Source organism: Tachysurus vachellii, chromosome 6 (assembly GCF_030014155.1).
Source record: "Tachysurus vachellii isolate PV-2020 chromosome 6, HZAU_Pvac_v1, whole genome shotgun sequence".
NCBI lineage: Eukaryota > Metazoa > Chordata > Actinopteri > Siluriformes > Bagridae > Tachysurus > Tachysurus vachellii.
The window spans coordinates 14,345,801-14,362,490 of record NC_083465.1 but is presented as its reverse complement, the minus strand read 5'-3'; the positions used below and the strand labels follow the sequence as shown (position 1 = coordinate 14,362,490).

The 16,690-nt window shown below is 37.5% G+C and overlaps 1 protein-coding gene across 1 annotated transcript in view; it reads right to left on the bottom strand.

Annotated features, from left to right (window-relative positions):
- Positions 1–16,690, bottom strand: part of pcdh15a (protocadherin-related 15a) — a 185,766-nt gene that overhangs the window by 56,137 nt on the left and 112,939 nt on the right. The window contains exons 19-22 of the mRNA XM_060872456.1: positions 16,312–16,440; positions 10,120–10,425; positions 6,481–6,705; positions 2,836–2,952 (exon numbers count right to left, since the gene is read on the bottom strand). Coding sequence (XP_060728439.1) covers positions 2,836–2,952; positions 6,481–6,705; positions 10,120–10,425; positions 16,312–16,440 — 777 coding nt within the window. The remainder of the gene's footprint in view (positions 1–2,835; positions 2,953–6,480; positions 6,706–10,119; positions 10,426–16,311; positions 16,441–16,690) is intronic.

Sequence of the window (16,690 nt, the reverse complement as noted above, 5' to 3'; positions counted from 1 at the left end):
TTGCTCAAACTATAGTTTTTAGAATAACCGCAGTATAATTTGTAGCATAAATAGTGTAAATAATGTGTTCACACTGTAAAGTCCAACAAGAAGAAGCACACTTCAAGTATATTTACAGCATTTGCCAGACACCCTTATACAGACCGACTTACAGTTATCTCATTTATACAGCTGATCCTCTGATGGCCTTGCTCAGGGTCCCAGGGGTAGTAGCATGTTGGTTGAGGGATTTAAACTCACAGCCTTCTGATCAGTAGGCCAAGACCTTAACCAGTGAACTACCACTTCCCCTAGATGACTTCTCCTAAATGATGCACTCATTCAACAGAAAAAAGAAAATATGTGGACCGTTGGACGCTTCATGCACCAAAGCTCACAGCTTTTTGCTTATGTGGTAGAAGAATGCAGGGGCTACCAGAGTTGGCAATGAATGATTTATTTTTTAAACATTTCAAAAATTCCCTGTATTCTGTTAAACCTAATGACATCACATCAAGTGCATTTTTACATCACTTAACATTGACTGGGAAAAAACTCACTCTCACTCACTCACTCATTTTCTACCGCTTATACGAACTACCTCGGGTCACGGGGAGCCTATCTCAGGCGTCATTGGGCATCAAGGCAGGATACACCCTGGACGGAGTGCCAACCCATCACAGGGCACACACACACTCTCATTCACTCACGCAATCACACACTACGGACAATTTTCCAGAGATGCCAAACAACCTACCTTGCATGTCTTTGGACCGGGGGAGGAAACCAAAGTACCCGGAGGAAACCCCCGAGGCACGGGGAGAACATGCAAACTCCACACACGAGGCGGAGGCGGAAAACGAACCCCCAACTCTGGAGGTGTGAGGCGAACGTGCTAACCACGTGCCCCCTTGGGAAAAAACTTATACTTTCAATTCATACACTAGATGATAGGGTACATAGTGCATAGTGTAAGTGAATAGTGTGTAGTATTTCATTTAGGATTCAACATGTAGAAGTATGAAATATGCTCAGTTTTTAAGAAACTGTGTCAATTACATTTCTTTGCTGCTGTGATGTAATACTAATTCATTAGATAATATTTTCCTGAATGTCCTGCCACTAAACCAAAGTTTGTGTAGTACAGTTTGTGACTAATCATGCACTGTGCTTGTTGAATTAATTTCACATTGCTTTCATTTTCTTCATGTAATGTTATATACCAAATAAAATATTTATAAAATAGTATTTTATACTATTTATGTTATTACTGAATAGTAATAGTAATAAGAGGTAAATAATATCAGAACATTGCACACCCCTGAGCTAACACTTGGGGAAGTGGTAGCACAAGTGATTAAGGCTCTGGGTTGTTGAATGGAAGGTCAGGGTTAAATCCAGTGTCCCAGCACTGCCAAGCTGCAACCCCTGGGATCCTGAGCAAGACCTTTAACCCCCTCTGCTCCATGGGTGCCCAACCTCCAAAGATTGGTTATGTGGAGAAAATATTTCACTGTTTTGTAAGGTATATGTGACAAATGGATTGCACAATCTGATATCTGTTTTAAATAAGAGTCTGTTAGCTTGACTTAGGAATATTTTCCCACTCCACATCTGACAAATTGTTAGGGCATCGGCTCAGTTACCGCTGAAGAAAAGCACCCCTAAAACCTGATTCTGCCACCACCATGGGTATGATGTTCTTTTGATGATTTGCTGTGTTATATTTACACCAAACATATCTTTTTTTAACTATTTAATAACATTTAATCTTCATCTCATAAGACCATAACACATTTTCACATGTTTTTGAGAACATAGATACTGTACATGCTTTTGCAAAATTTACCCCAGGCTTTAATGTTTTTTCCTTTAGAAAAGGCTTTCCTCTTGCCTCCTTGGCCCATAGCCCACACAGATGAAGAAAACGGGAGATATCGAGATACAAGAGTTATGTACTGTAGGAGCAATCAGTACTTGTCAGAAAGAGCTACAGCTCATTTAAATGTTGCTGTAGGACTCTTGATAGCCTCCCTGATGAGTATTCTCTTTGTTGTCTAATCAATTCTCGAGGGACATCCTGTTCTTAGTAATGTCAATGTGGTGCCATATTTCGTCCACTTGTTGATGAGTGTCTTCACTATTTTCCATAGTACATTTAACGGCTTGGAATTTGCTTTATAGCCTTTGAACAATGTGATACTCTTGATGCTTTGGAAGCTCTTTGTGGCCCATACTGTAGCTCTGTAAAAATTGTATGAGAACAGCTGAAATTTCAGTCCATTCATCTGTTTTCTGTAGCACTTATCCTACAAAGTGACATGGGGATCCTGAAGCCTACTCAAGGTGAGGGGCACCCTGGACCAAGTGTCAGCCCATCTGAGGTATAATCAGCTTAAAACACATATCTTTAGACTGGAGGAAGAAACAGGGAAACTCACAGAACACAAAGCATGTTAAAGAACATGCAAACTCCACACAGGCAGGAAGGGGGCAGAAATCAAACTCCCAAATCCAGAGGTACGAAACAAACATACAAACCATTATGCCACTGTATTTTAGAGTTAATCAGAGTGAATTGATGAAGACAGGTATATAGTAACTACTATTTCCCATGAGCTTGTTGACTGGTTGATTCTGAACATACCCACTTTTAAAAGGAAGTACACACTTATGCAAAACATTTTCATTCATTAAAATGTAAAATGTGTCAGGTTTTTTTTTGTTTTGGCATTGTACTGCTCGTAAATGTTACATTACATTCTGATATGAAATATGTCTATTTTATTTATTACATCACAAAAACCAAGTGCAACAATGTCACTGATGCATGTTAAATGATGTTATATTACTTACAGGAGGGTCTTCGTCAGTTGCTTGCACTGTTGCGATTAACGTTCCTTTCTCAGCATTAGGAGCCACCATGCCTTTATAAAGTGGTCGAGCGAAGACCGGAGTATAATCATTCACATCCTGAAAAGCACAGAGAGAGAGAGAGAGAGAGAGAGAGAGAGAGAGAGAGAGAGAGAGAGAGGGAGAGAGAGAGAGAGAGTTCAGACCATAAACTAGCAACACAAAGTCTACTGTTTATACTCACTGATGGAGAATATATCTATATAGGGAAAATAGCACATGTAAGAGTATTATCCATCCTAAGCGAGACATGATGATGAATAGAGAGGTTAGTGGACTGTGCTCTCTTTCGTTAAGCACCTGAATGACACACATTCATCTAACTCAAAGAGCACTAATCCATAGTGAACAATATTGTGCTGGAAAGAGAGAGCAGATAGAGGATCTTTTACAGCAGTCAGGCACTATGAGGGGAAACAGTCGTTTCTTTGTGGGTGACTTTTGAACATGGAAAAAAGAATTATAATTTAAAAAATACACGTTATTTGCACTCTACAGACAGTTATTAAAATTATACACTGTCATAAAGCAGTCCATCGAATTCTCAACATGATAATTACATTATATTAACGTGATCAATAGATTCTACATGAACATGATTAAAAACTGAATAGTCTAGAGAAATATCTAGAGAAGGTCTTTCAGTTCATCTCAGGCTGTTGCTGTGTGTTTGGAATTCAGTCTTAGGTGCAAAATAAAAACAGTAGCTGCTGCATTAACATTGGGGCACAATCATACACTACATAGTCACATGTCAAACTTGACATGTTACTGACATGCTATTTATAAAGGTTTGCATATAGGTGTGCTATAGGTTTATATATATATAACATTTCCCACTTCATGAATAAACGTGTGTGCTTTTTGATGACATGATTAGACTTAGGCTCATGAACGTTCTTGATCTGTGCAAGTCACAAGGTAACATGGCATCAAAATGTTGATAGAATTTAGGCTGCAAATTCTTTATGCTACTGAAAATCCAGGGATATTTTGCATTGTGAAAATGCCTGTATTGCTGTATAGAGTTAGACTGCAAGTTTGGTTTATTTATTACTCAAATAGCACAGTGGTAGAGGATCATATGGTTAAAATATGTTTGTGTAGAATGTGGCATACAGAGCATTCGAGTGAAATTTTGATACGTTGCTATGCAACATATTCTTGTGCCCAAATGTTTTAATGTATAAAAGCCACAGAAGAAGAAGCAGATAAGTTGCATGCATTTTTGAGACCGTGTTGTATATTTCTGCACATGCCCAATCCTCTGATATACTCTATTTAATTTTGTATCCTTCATTCAATTCATCTCCATAAATAGCATGTTATTGCCTTTCAATCGACGCAACACTATAATGTCACCATGAAGGATTAATACGTTTTTCTTGTCTTATCTAATCTCTTATCTTTTATCTTTTTTCTTAGAAAGAAAATTCTATTCTTTTACTTAGTTTTTCACAATGATGAATAATGGATTGTGATTTTATTATGCTTTTAGTTTTAGCCTTCACACTTCCCTGGTGAGAGCAGAATTTGCTTATCGAATAAGATTTAATTGTAGTGCAGCCCCATTAAATTAAATTTTAGCACTGTGAAAGTTACTACTACGAAGACTCTCTGTAGATTTTATTAGAGTGATACACGGACACACGAACAACTCTTTATCACCTCTTCTTCACCTGGGCAAGGCAAATTGATCCACACAGAGAGAGACTGGTACAAACTGATCCTGGCATGTGTACATAGGCAGTATGAGGTTAGGTTGGAGAGAAAATATGCTACTCTGCGGTCAAAGTAGCAGCTGCTAATTAATTCTAAACCTACAATAAAAAGCCGGGACTATGCATGTTTATATTCTCAGTAAAGTCCTGAATAAAAGATAGATAAATCACATGGCATTTATTTGACAAAAAGAAAAATCCTATTAAAAAAAAAAGGAAAGGTGAAAAAGTGGTGGAATAAAGTCTTTCTCCCTTCAGCAAAAAACAAAACAAAAAAACAAACAAAAAAACAAGAGCAGCCCCAAATATGATATGACTCAGCTCATATATTACTGAAGTACTTCAACTGAGAATTCAATCTCACCTCTCCTGCAGTAAATCTAATGCTGGCACACTGTGGTAAGGGTGAATTTAATTGGCTTCCTTTAATAACAGATTCAGATACAAGATGTTTCCCCAGCGTCTTGCGATTCGAGTCGTATCTGAAGAAAAGTGTCAGATAGCATAGGATTCATGCTCTTGTTTGTATCAGAACAAAGACTTCTTAGTTGTTTGCCACACCAAAAAAAAAAAAAAAAAAAAAATAGAGGAATACAGGGAACTTTCAGAATGTAATTCTGTGCCACAAGAAAAAAGCCAATGTGATCCATCACCAAAAGACTTTAAGGGAAGAACAGCAAACCTAAAATCCACATGAGAGAAGAAATACAAAGAACTCCAAAGCACAGCAGGTTAGACTGGAACATGAAAGTTCCCTGTTGAATCCGTTTGACTGGCTTCTAACCCACATGTATAATAAGTCAGGGTTAACAACACGATAAAGCAGAACTATCTAATGAGTTCACTGCTTAATCTTTAGAGATTTCAATGAAGATATAACGGATTTAAGAATCATACGCATACCACTGAAATGCGTAAATATTTAAAATACCGCATATTCTTGCACATTTAAATAATCTAGACTTAGAACAGTCCATCAATGTCAGATGTCTAAGATACGAGACAATTTTTCCATCAGTAACACCTACACACACACTCCTCACTCCCTCTCTCTCTCACACACACACACAAACACATGCATGCATGCACGCATACACACACACAGGATAATCAGTCCATTTTGATCCTACAGCTAATCTTCTAAAACACTGGAGATTGTCCTCCCTCAAATATGTGGATAATTGCAGTCCAAAAGCTAATGAGTCATTTAAGCCTGAAATAGCTGCAGCACTGCTGTAACGTGCACAGAGACTTATCTGTCACACACATCACTGTCAGCCCAGGAGAAAACAGATTCATACTGGCAAACACCCAAGGTAACACGGGGCTCTTTATCTGACAGTGAAGTATCTCTCACTCTTCACTGTCTATAGCTTGAGCTATAACTTCTCCAGCTAATTAAATTCTGAGAACGAGGTTAGTATTGATGGAACCTGATGATTCTGCCCAGGATAAAGTGGTTAGTGGAGATGAATCAAAGAAAAAAAGTGCCAATAACACAAAACACAAATCTGCCTTTGCTGATTGTTATAGACCAAAATCCAATAATTATTAAAGCTCACATTTATGCATGTTACAGGAATTCAGTTCAGGCCATTTTGTTCTGAAAGTGACAAGCTGAACCAAAAGACATTTTTACACTTAAATTCAATATTATGCTTTAGTTATAAGCATGAAAAAGCAGTGACCTTGTTTTTAGTGAGTGAAATGTTAGGGTTATGAGACAGTAACTGTACTAAACAACATGACTAACTGCTTATAGCTAAACTGTCTCACTTCCAAAGATGAATTGAAAGATATTCCTATAGTTGTGTAGGAAAGCAGTGAAGGAGGTTTGGGGTTTGCACCACGTTCACTACAGCCTTACCGTAATCCTAACTGTAACCGTAGCTATTCCAGGTGGCAGAACAGCTTCATAATCCAGTGCTTCCACCTGGAATGTGTAGTTTACACCGTCTCGACCCAGAGCCTCAAAGTCCATAGACTGCAGCACTGACAGAGCTCCAGTGATCCTGTCCACTGCGAAGAGCTGCCTCGCTGCCTCTGTCCTTATCCTGTACGTTATATTAGAGATCAGATCTTCATCTGTAGCCTGGTGGATGAGAGAGAGAGAGAAAGAGAGAGAGAGAGAGAGAGAGAGAGAGAGAGAGAGAGAGAGAGAGAGAAAAGGAGATCACACCAATATGTCCAACTCCACTACATTAAGATATTTCTATTCTAAATTCAACACTCAGAGCCTTATAGGTTCCATTATTTAATCAATCAGATTCAACAATTATGTTTTCACTAATGCAGTAATTCTAATATGATGCTTTTCCATTAGTTATTATAAGAAATTTTGACCACTTTGCCCAACATCTAAGGCAAAATTCTGCCGGCGAGTCACTGTCGAAACAAATATCAGTCCACAACACAACTCCTAACAGTCGAGTCCAGAAACAGTCAGCTACATCATTGTTTATTCTACATGATTTTTTTGCTGGTTTTTGAGTTTAATCATTAAGAGCAAGATAATAAAAAGAAACCGACGAGAAGTAGGAGAAAGTTTGTACCTTTGTTATAGATATAGACAGACACAAAAACAATGACTATTCTTTAAGAGTAGTTACGAGTAGAGCGCATAGCTCTACCTACAGTAAAACCCACATAAGCTTTCTACTAGAACTTACACAAGTAAATGAGAATATCACAAAATAAGCCTCGAGTTATCAACATTTTCTCAGACCTTAAAGCAAGTTTTAATGTTTGACATGTTGCGTGTCATTGCTGTGATGTCTTTCTGATATGCAAGACGTAGACTGGTCTACAAGGTCAGCTGTTATAACGTACATCCATCTATCAGGCTGCAAAGTGTTAATATGTCAACAAAACCCTCTGCCACTTAACTCAGATGTTATATGACCTTGATGTCTTTATGACAGCAGACGCTAGTCTGGTGTGATGTAACAATATTATTGTCTCTACACACTTATATATAGAGATTATATAATATGACCAGACAAAATGCGTCTGTGTGTGTGTGTGTGTGTGTATGTGTGTGTGTGTGTGTGTGTGTGTGTGTGTGTGTGTAATATTTAGATATTAAAGTAGAATTAAGTTCATTTTGAAATGATTCTCATGGCTGAATGGAGACACTGCCATAAGGTTGTGAAAGGTTTTTACATGAAACACAGCAAGCACAACACACACAACACTGGGAGCCAATGTGTGTGTTCACAAAGAAATGCCAATCATGAGGATGTTTTGTAAATAAACTTCCATTTAACTAAAAAGTGTTAATTTCCCCTACGCATGGAGTCTTTTGGGAAATTCTGCAGATGGCAGTCAGGGCTGCAGTTGTAGTTGAGGGTGTCTCTCTCTTTTTTCAGAGCGCTAGCATGCATAATTTTCTTTTGATTTGGTCTGTGGAAGTAAAACCGACTGGAATAAATGCTGCCCATTCAGCAGCACTTTCTTCTGACTCACCATTGTGAAGGGAAAAGACACAAAAATATGGAAATTACCCCAGAGGGCAGAAAGTTTAGCAGACTCCAGCACAGGAAAGGTAACACTAGTACAAAAAACACTCCCAATGAAGGCCAAAATTACATAGAAGATCGACATGCTATTAAAAGACACTTGATAAAAGCTTTCCAAAATCTCATCTCTTGCTTTCTGCCATAAGAAATGGAGAATGTTTCTGTTTAACTCGACATCCATCTATCCATTTTTTTGTACCTCTTATCCTACACAGGGTTACCAACACATTACAGGACACAAACACACACACACCCATTCATACACTACAGACAATTTAGAGATGCTAAGCAAGCCAAAAATCCCTAAAGCACAGGGAGAGCATTTAAGGGAAGAGCTAGAAATCAAACTAGAAGTTTATTATAATAATTAGTGATATGACCATAATATTTAACTGATAAACTGGTAAACTGGTAACTGGCTTTTGTGGGTTTCAGTTAAAAGCTGAAAGAGAAGAAAAAGATGAGGATTTTGATCAAAAATATCAAACAGATCCAGAACAAAGTGTCAAATTTAACACTTCAAATATTGTTAGCTGTGATCATTAGAACGTGATTAAAATGCTCAATTTCTCTTTTATTCTACTTTAGTGAACACTGTTTTTGACATGTTTTGTTTACTGCACATTAATGCAGAATCACAAAAAAAAAAAAAAATTCAAAATCCCTCATCCAGGTGCTGGAAATGAAGCTTGAAATGTTATTACACAAACATTAAACAACCAATTTGTAAATATATTATATCGAAATGTGCTATTATTATTATTATTATTATTATTATTATTATTATTATTATTATTATTATTATTATTGTAATTATAATACGGATTCTTATTATTATTCCTTTTTTTATTTAGGTAATATAATTAAGTTTTATTTAATGCACATTAATGCAAAATCATTCAAAATTGCTGGTGGAAATATTATTACACCTTTTTCTACTCTTCTGGAGCTCAGCCACTGGCACGTCTCTCGCTGGGTGAAGGAACCTTTCAGGATCCTTCCTTTGATGTGGGAGGCACAGGGAATTACATTCTACACTCAGATTTTCTGAACTATATAAATAAAGACCCCAAAGCCCCAGTGAGGACTAGCACATAAAGGGCTGAGCTCTTCATTTGGCCCAGATCACAGTCTGTCACTGGAGCTCTGAATGCTTTGACTAGTCTGTGTAGGAGGGGCTTGGAGCTGTCAGCTCCACCAAGATCGCCGTCATCTCACCATCGCTGTCATCTCACCCTGTCACTCACCTGCTCTGTTCCTCTACATCTCTCTGTCTCACACACATACACACACTCATTTACTCCATCTACGCTTTCATCTCTCTATCCTCTAAGACCAAAAAGACGTGACTTAGTAATATGACGGCAATTGCATTTTTTACTTCTGCCTATCCAAATTCCCACAGTGCTATTGAGAGCAGACATGAAGAGATTCCATGAGGTCCTTTCTGCAAGACAGACTCCTGTTTTCTCTATTGAGCCTGTCAACTGTATCACAAATATTTGTTAAATGGAAAATGAATCCCTCATGGAAATAATATGCCCAGACCAATTTGTGAATTAAGACTCGATACAGACACTTGAGCAGTGAGCTCAGCAGCTTATCGTGTTGAAAGCTTTTCCTTTGAGAGCAGTACTAAAAAGCCCAGGAGCCAAAGATGAGTACAGGACCAGTTTCTCCAAGGCTCTGATGTTAAAGACAGCATTTAAAGCGATACACTACTACTAAGGTGAGACGGAGGAAAGTTTAGAAGAACAGAAAAAGCAAAAAGAAAATGTTTACTCGGCTACTTCACAGAGCTGTACAGTACAATTCTTCAACAGAAAACCACTGAGTACAGAATGGATACAGAAGACAGCTGAACCTGAGCACAGCAGCTGGATATTGTAGGTTTTAAGAAATTCTGTTAGGGGAAATCTAAACTGTCACTTAATCGAGGAACTCAAACCAAGTCCAGTGATCAGTATTTTAATAAAGAAAGAGCTTACATTAAGGCGCAGGATGACAGTTCCCGCTGGAGTGTTCTCAGGTACACTGACAATGTAAACTGGCTGAGAAAAGACAGGGCTGTTATCATTGATGTCTGACACTCGCACCAGCAGTGTGAGGACTGTGCGTCGAGGGTCCACTGCCCCGTCCGATGCCTCCACCACCAACTCGTACTGACTCTGAGTTTCCCGATCCAGAGGCACAGCTGTGAAAATGCTGCCATTAGCATTAATGGTAAAGAGAGATGTATGGGAGAGGAGCCGATAGCGCACTTGACCATTCAGCCCAGCATCTGGATCTGTGGCCTAACAAAAGTAAAAGAAAGAGAGAGAGAGAGAGAGAGAGAGAGAGAGAGAGAGAGAGAGAGAGAGAGAGAGAGAGAGAGAGAGAGATGTAACCAGAGGCCAAAAAATAGGATCAATTCAACCACAAAAATTCGCTGTAAGCTTATCCAAACAAAGTTAAAAGACATATCACACTGAAAGCCTACAGTCTTCTTACTTTATAAAAGCCTACAGTGTTCTTACTAAGTTTATATCATACTTGCAGCAATAAAATAATTCAAGTCGGTGCAATCGGACCATAGTTCAAACCAGACACCTAAAGTACAGATTTCTATGTGACCATTCCTGAGTTTTATAATGACCTTTGAAGCAAATAAACATATGATGTTCATTAGGAGAGCAGATAAGGGGAACCCAATTAATGATTTAACTTTTGTTTTATAAAAACAAAAAGCAAATTTAATATAATTAATTCACATGTTCCTTGTTTTACTTGAATTTGAAATCCATTTTCTAAGATGACACATGCTATGATACTGGAGTTAAAAAGGTCAGATGCTTTAACAGTTGCAAATTAATTAACCAATGTGCAATCTGGTTTAATATTAAACTATATAAAAACACCAACAGCAGAATCAAATTCTCATAATTAGACCAATATTATTCCATATTATTCCACAATGAAAATAAATTAACTAATTAATAATTGAGGAAGGAAGAAGAACAAATAAAAGATATTGATTATATTAGACCAGTTTATATGCTTTGGTAAAAATCTATGGGATATAAGATAAGATCTATGATTATAGAACAGCACAGCTAATGTTCAGCTATCTCCAGCTTTAGAGTAGACACGGAACTGAACAATTTGTTGACTAGAAACTGTGGTTGTGTCCCTTTATAAATCCACCACTGATCCAGGAGGCAACACAACTTCACACCAAAATTCCAATCTGAATCATACACTGTTACAGCTACATTTAGTTCACTGCATATGCCTCCTCACTCACCTGTAATGTGTGTGAGGTTCTGTGCATGTCTGTGCACTGTTTCCTCTTTTTTATATCTTGTTTGGCATGTGCTTTTGACCTCAAAAATATTTATTTTGTTTTCCATTCATTACTTTTTATATCTGATCAATTGATTTCTGGATGACTTCTATAAGGTTTCTCAGGAAAGCTGCCTGCTTTATGACAGATTGCATTGTCACATATCTTTTGGCCACATTTGATTGGTTAAACTTATTTAAAGCCACATTTCAAAGTTTTGTTGTTGAGTTGAAAACAATCTTATGACTTAGTATTAGTGTTCAAGTGCTATAATGCCATATATCTTCATCTTCATCTGCTTTTTCTTCTGCTTAGAGACCTGACACTTGGTAAGTATTTAGTTCTACCTCCCACTACGCAGATTCCTGTTCTTGTCTGACAGAAGAGCAACCTAATGTGGTCTTCTGCTGTTGTTGCTCAACCATTGCAAGGTTCAATGTTTTGTGCATTCTTAGATTCTTTTCTGCTCATCACGGTTGAGTTTCTATATACTTCCTGGAAGCTCAAAGCGATCCGGTCATTTTCTTCTGACCTCTCTTTCAACAAGGCATTTCCACCCACAGAACTGTCGCTCATGCAGTGTTTTCTTGTATCACCATTAGTGCACCATTCTGTGTAAACTCTAGAAAGCACCGGCCAGGGAAATGATAAATATTCAGATACTTTTGAGACTCTCATTCTTATGATAAAGGTAAGAAAGAAGCCAGAACTTGCTTGAAAAGAGTTGCAGGATGACCTGAAAGCAGCAGGATTCAAAGTTACACAGTGAACAATAAGCGATATAAGCTGCACCACTGTCATCTCCATTCCTTCAGCTTAACTCCTTAAAAACTCCTGCAGAGATTCAAACAAGCATTTAGAGACCTTATAACTCTTTGGATCAATATACTCTGGTCAGACAAAACAAAATATAAAACTTTCTTGGAATGTTTTGGAGACAGAAGTGTGTGAATGAACCCAAGAGCTCCATACCCATAGTGAAGGATGGAGCTAAAAGCATGAGGATTTGAGAAGGATTTTGAGCATGAGAAGCACAAACTGCACTGGGGCGTTACAGGCCATTAAAAGAAACATGTATAAATAGATGTACTGGGATATATACAAGGAGAATTTAATCACATCTGCCAAGACAATAACCTCACAGATAACATCACAGATGCAGCTAAATTAACTTCATTTCCTGACTTCAATCCCAATGATCATTTTTGAAGGAGGCTGATATTTCAAGACCATCATAGGGATAACAGTAACCTGGGAGAATTGAAGATGATTTGCAGATGTATTTGGCAACAACAGCTTTGAAAAACTAATGCTGGTCATTTGTATTGTCTAAATACCTATTTTCCTATCAATATAATTTTTAAACATATCTTTATATATATATATATATATATATATATATATATATATATATATATATGTGTGTGTGTGTGTATGTATGCAATAGAAGCATATTAAATTACAAAAACAATAAAGGTTGAATATTTCTTACTCCTCACTGAATCTATGTACAGTATATGTGTGTGGTGTTCTGAGAGATTGCTGTCGACCTTTTTTATACTAGTCTTAACCTCTGACATCATGAATTTTTCAAATGACGTGAAATTCACGGTATAGACTTACAGTATTACTTTACACATTAATGGTTGCACACCGTCTGTTTTTTAGGGACAATAACTTTACAATTTCACAACCCCAAACATGACGCTATAAACAAACAAACTGGGATTGGTTGATTTGCATGTCAGTCAGATGTCCTCCTGGGCGGTCCATGGCCAATTAAAGATCAGCCATCGGTCTGAAGGTCTGGGTGCATGAGACTACTGACAAACTAACATACTTTAACATTTCTTCTTCAATCTCCACAGAATGATGGCTAAATGCTTTTATTTACTTTCTACCTTGCCTCCCTTTTGACTTCTGAAGGGGACTTTAAAAAACTACAACGTTACTTCACATTTGTGTACTGCAGTTTGGGAAACAGTGTCATTTTCAGAGCTGCATATAATATAGAAACCTTCACCATGTGAAAACTTTACCCAGGCCACTACGTACAGTATGTGGGTATGCAGCTTTTTAAGCTATGCGAAATCAAGCATTTAATAAGCTTGAAGTCTAACAGTAGTTTAGTAGTAGCAGCAGGCAGAAAAACTAAGAGTTCATGAGACTATAACATCTGTTTGGAGGAGGAAAGTATAATTTATTTAACAAATTGAAATTGTTGGAATGTGACGGGCCATCTGCATGTATACCCCGTGTATGTAAACATCTCTAATAGGTTCAAAAGTGCTGCTGCTAATTCCTCCTTTCAGAAAATTCAGACGGTAGAATACTGTGGGAGTGCAAAAAAAAATGTGTGTGTGTGTGTGTGTGTGTATGTGTGTGTGTGTGTGTGTGTGTGTGTGTGTGTGTGTGTGTGTGTGTGTGTGTGTGTGTGTGTGTGTGAAGAGATAGACAGACAGACAGACAGACAGACAGACAGACAGACAGACAGACAGACAGATAGATAGATAGATAGATAGATAGATAGATAGATAGATAGATAGATAGATAGATAGATAGATAGATAGATAGATTTGCAACATGCTCCATTTCATGTGACATAAGAAAACAGATAAACTGTGATAGACAGCATGAAAGACAGAGTCTTGACACTAATCCAGCAGGGGAAGAGAAAGAAAAACAGAAAAGGGGACGGAAGTGCCATTAAAAAAAGCAAAATGAAAAAGCACTGAAATTAAAAGAACATCAGAAGCCATGATAAATTAAAGCATTTCACAGCCGAAGGGAAATGGGTTTTAAATATCCTGCTAATGTGTGTAGTGACAGCAGGCTCCCCCAGCAGATGCGGTCTTCAATAATTAACTCAGTAAATTAATATGTGAAGAGAAGAATAAACAAACAGGCAACAATTGTGTCCTAAGCTAAAAAGGAATCAAATTGTTTAAATGCAATTTCCATTGTGGTCATTATGAGAGATCTCAGTGTAAAATTAAACTATACAGAATATACTACAGAGTAGTACAGAGCACTTCCACCATTACTGAATATTAGTAACCCTCTAATTATTTGTCCGATAGAATTTATGTTTTGTTTTGTGCAAATGAAACCTTCATAAAAGCCTTTAATCTCACATCATTCATGCCAGTGATAACAGGGAGGACTACTGTAGACTGCTGCAAACAGACAGAGCCAGAGAGATGTGTATTTTAGTGAGTGTGTGAAGGTGTTTGTGTGAGACAAAGAGCGAGAGCTAGTAACATGTGACACCGGTGTGATTTCCAGAGATACTGTAAACCTAAAAAAGCTAAAGAAATGTCCAGTGCCGCTGTGACAGTGATGACGTAATAGTACATTTTTATTTTTCTCTCCTGATCAGACATGCTGACAGGAGCGATGCGATGGTGCAAACATACAGTGGAATAAATCTGGCAAGCTTTCCAGAATGTCAGAATGTCACTAGCATTACTAACAAATAAAACAAGTAAATACATAAGGATAGACATCTGTTGTTATTAACCCTTAATAATACGCCAAAGAGCTGTTACTGCAGAGAGAAAGGCATCATTATCCTAAAATCAAAAGGTAAACTCAGGAGCACCAAAAGACCAAGTAGAACATGGAAAACAACAGTAATGAATGAAGAATTCTTTGCCTAGTGAAGAAGCAAAACAAAAAAAAACCCTTGACAACAGTTGGCCAGGTCAAGAACAACTATAATAATTAATAATCAACAGAGAAAATCCAGCGGCAGAGAACCAACCCAGCCACTGAAGGGTCACTTCTCAGTGCTGAACCCAAGCCCGGATTAAATGACAGGGTTGCACAGAGAGGGCATTCTGTGTAAATCCTGTGCCTAATCATAAAATTTAGCCCAGTCTTGGGTTGCCTGTGTTCAGCATTGAATTTCTTCATCATGTCACACTCCACAGTTGCGGTTAATACAAAACTATAGTGCCTGCACTTTATCTAGACTACTAGAGGCAATATTTTCATAGAAAAGTTCACAGTAAATGGTGTTATCAAGCTCATATCTGGTCTCTGTGATGCCCCAAGTGCTTTTTCCATAAGCATCTAAAATCTAAAGGCTAAAATTCTGTGTAAGTGTATCTTAAAAACGTTTCACACTGAAAGCCAACGGTGTCCAGTCTAATTTTATATCAGACTTGCGGCAATAAAAGAATTCGTTTGTTTATACTGATTGAAGAATTCCAAGTTGATTACCATTCTGCAAGCGTAATGAAACACCAGACTACTGGCTCAAAGGGTCGAACACAGCTTAACAGCGCAGATGCACAATGACCCAATGCATACTTTAAAAGCAACTCAAGATCCAGTAGAGCATGAACACATATCCAAATAAACACACACGCATAAAACAATAATAATACGCAGTGAAAACATTTTCAACTTCTTCTTAATTACAGTAATTATTTTAGTTACCCTGTTACAAATGTAAAAAAAATTTATATACAGACATGAAACAAATTATATTTAAAAACAACATGAAGAAATTAGTTTGCTGTCAACACAAATAAAGATGCCGCATCACAAATGATAGCTTTATGCTTCTTCTATTGATTACAGCTCTAACCAACCAAACATGATTAATCCATGGCAGTAATTAAAAGCCCACCCTGCTTGATGGGGTGGAACAGAGTTAGTCATCATGGACAATCTTTGAGGTGAATAATGATTCTAATTTTCTGAAGCTTAATTGGGAAATAATAAATGCAGGAGTATTACTTAAGAAGCTCTAATAGAAATTTTAGATAAAATATGCACAAGAAAAAAAATTGATTTAAAGCTTCATATCCAAACATGCAGTGAGTAAACTCTGTGCCATGGAGCTACTCACCCGGACCAGACCCACGGACAAATTGGCCCTCTCTTCCTGTACAGTTAAATTCCTAGGTAGGGTGAGGTCAAAGGTCGGGTCGTTGTCATTGACGTCTGTGACCACAACACTGACAGTGGTGGTGGATGTCTGCACGTAAAGAGAATATAGGTAAGGACAATAGCATAGGAAGAGTCTACATAGCCAGATAAAGGTTTACTGTGAACAGATTCATATTTTTGCATAAATATACACGAATTTCTTTCAGGGTAAATCGAATCAATGACTGAGTTAAAAAAAACTCATGCAAAAAAATGAAGCATAATCTTATCTTATTATGTTTACAGACACTGCTGAATATTAATGTACTCAAATATATGCTTGAGGTTTTAATATTATC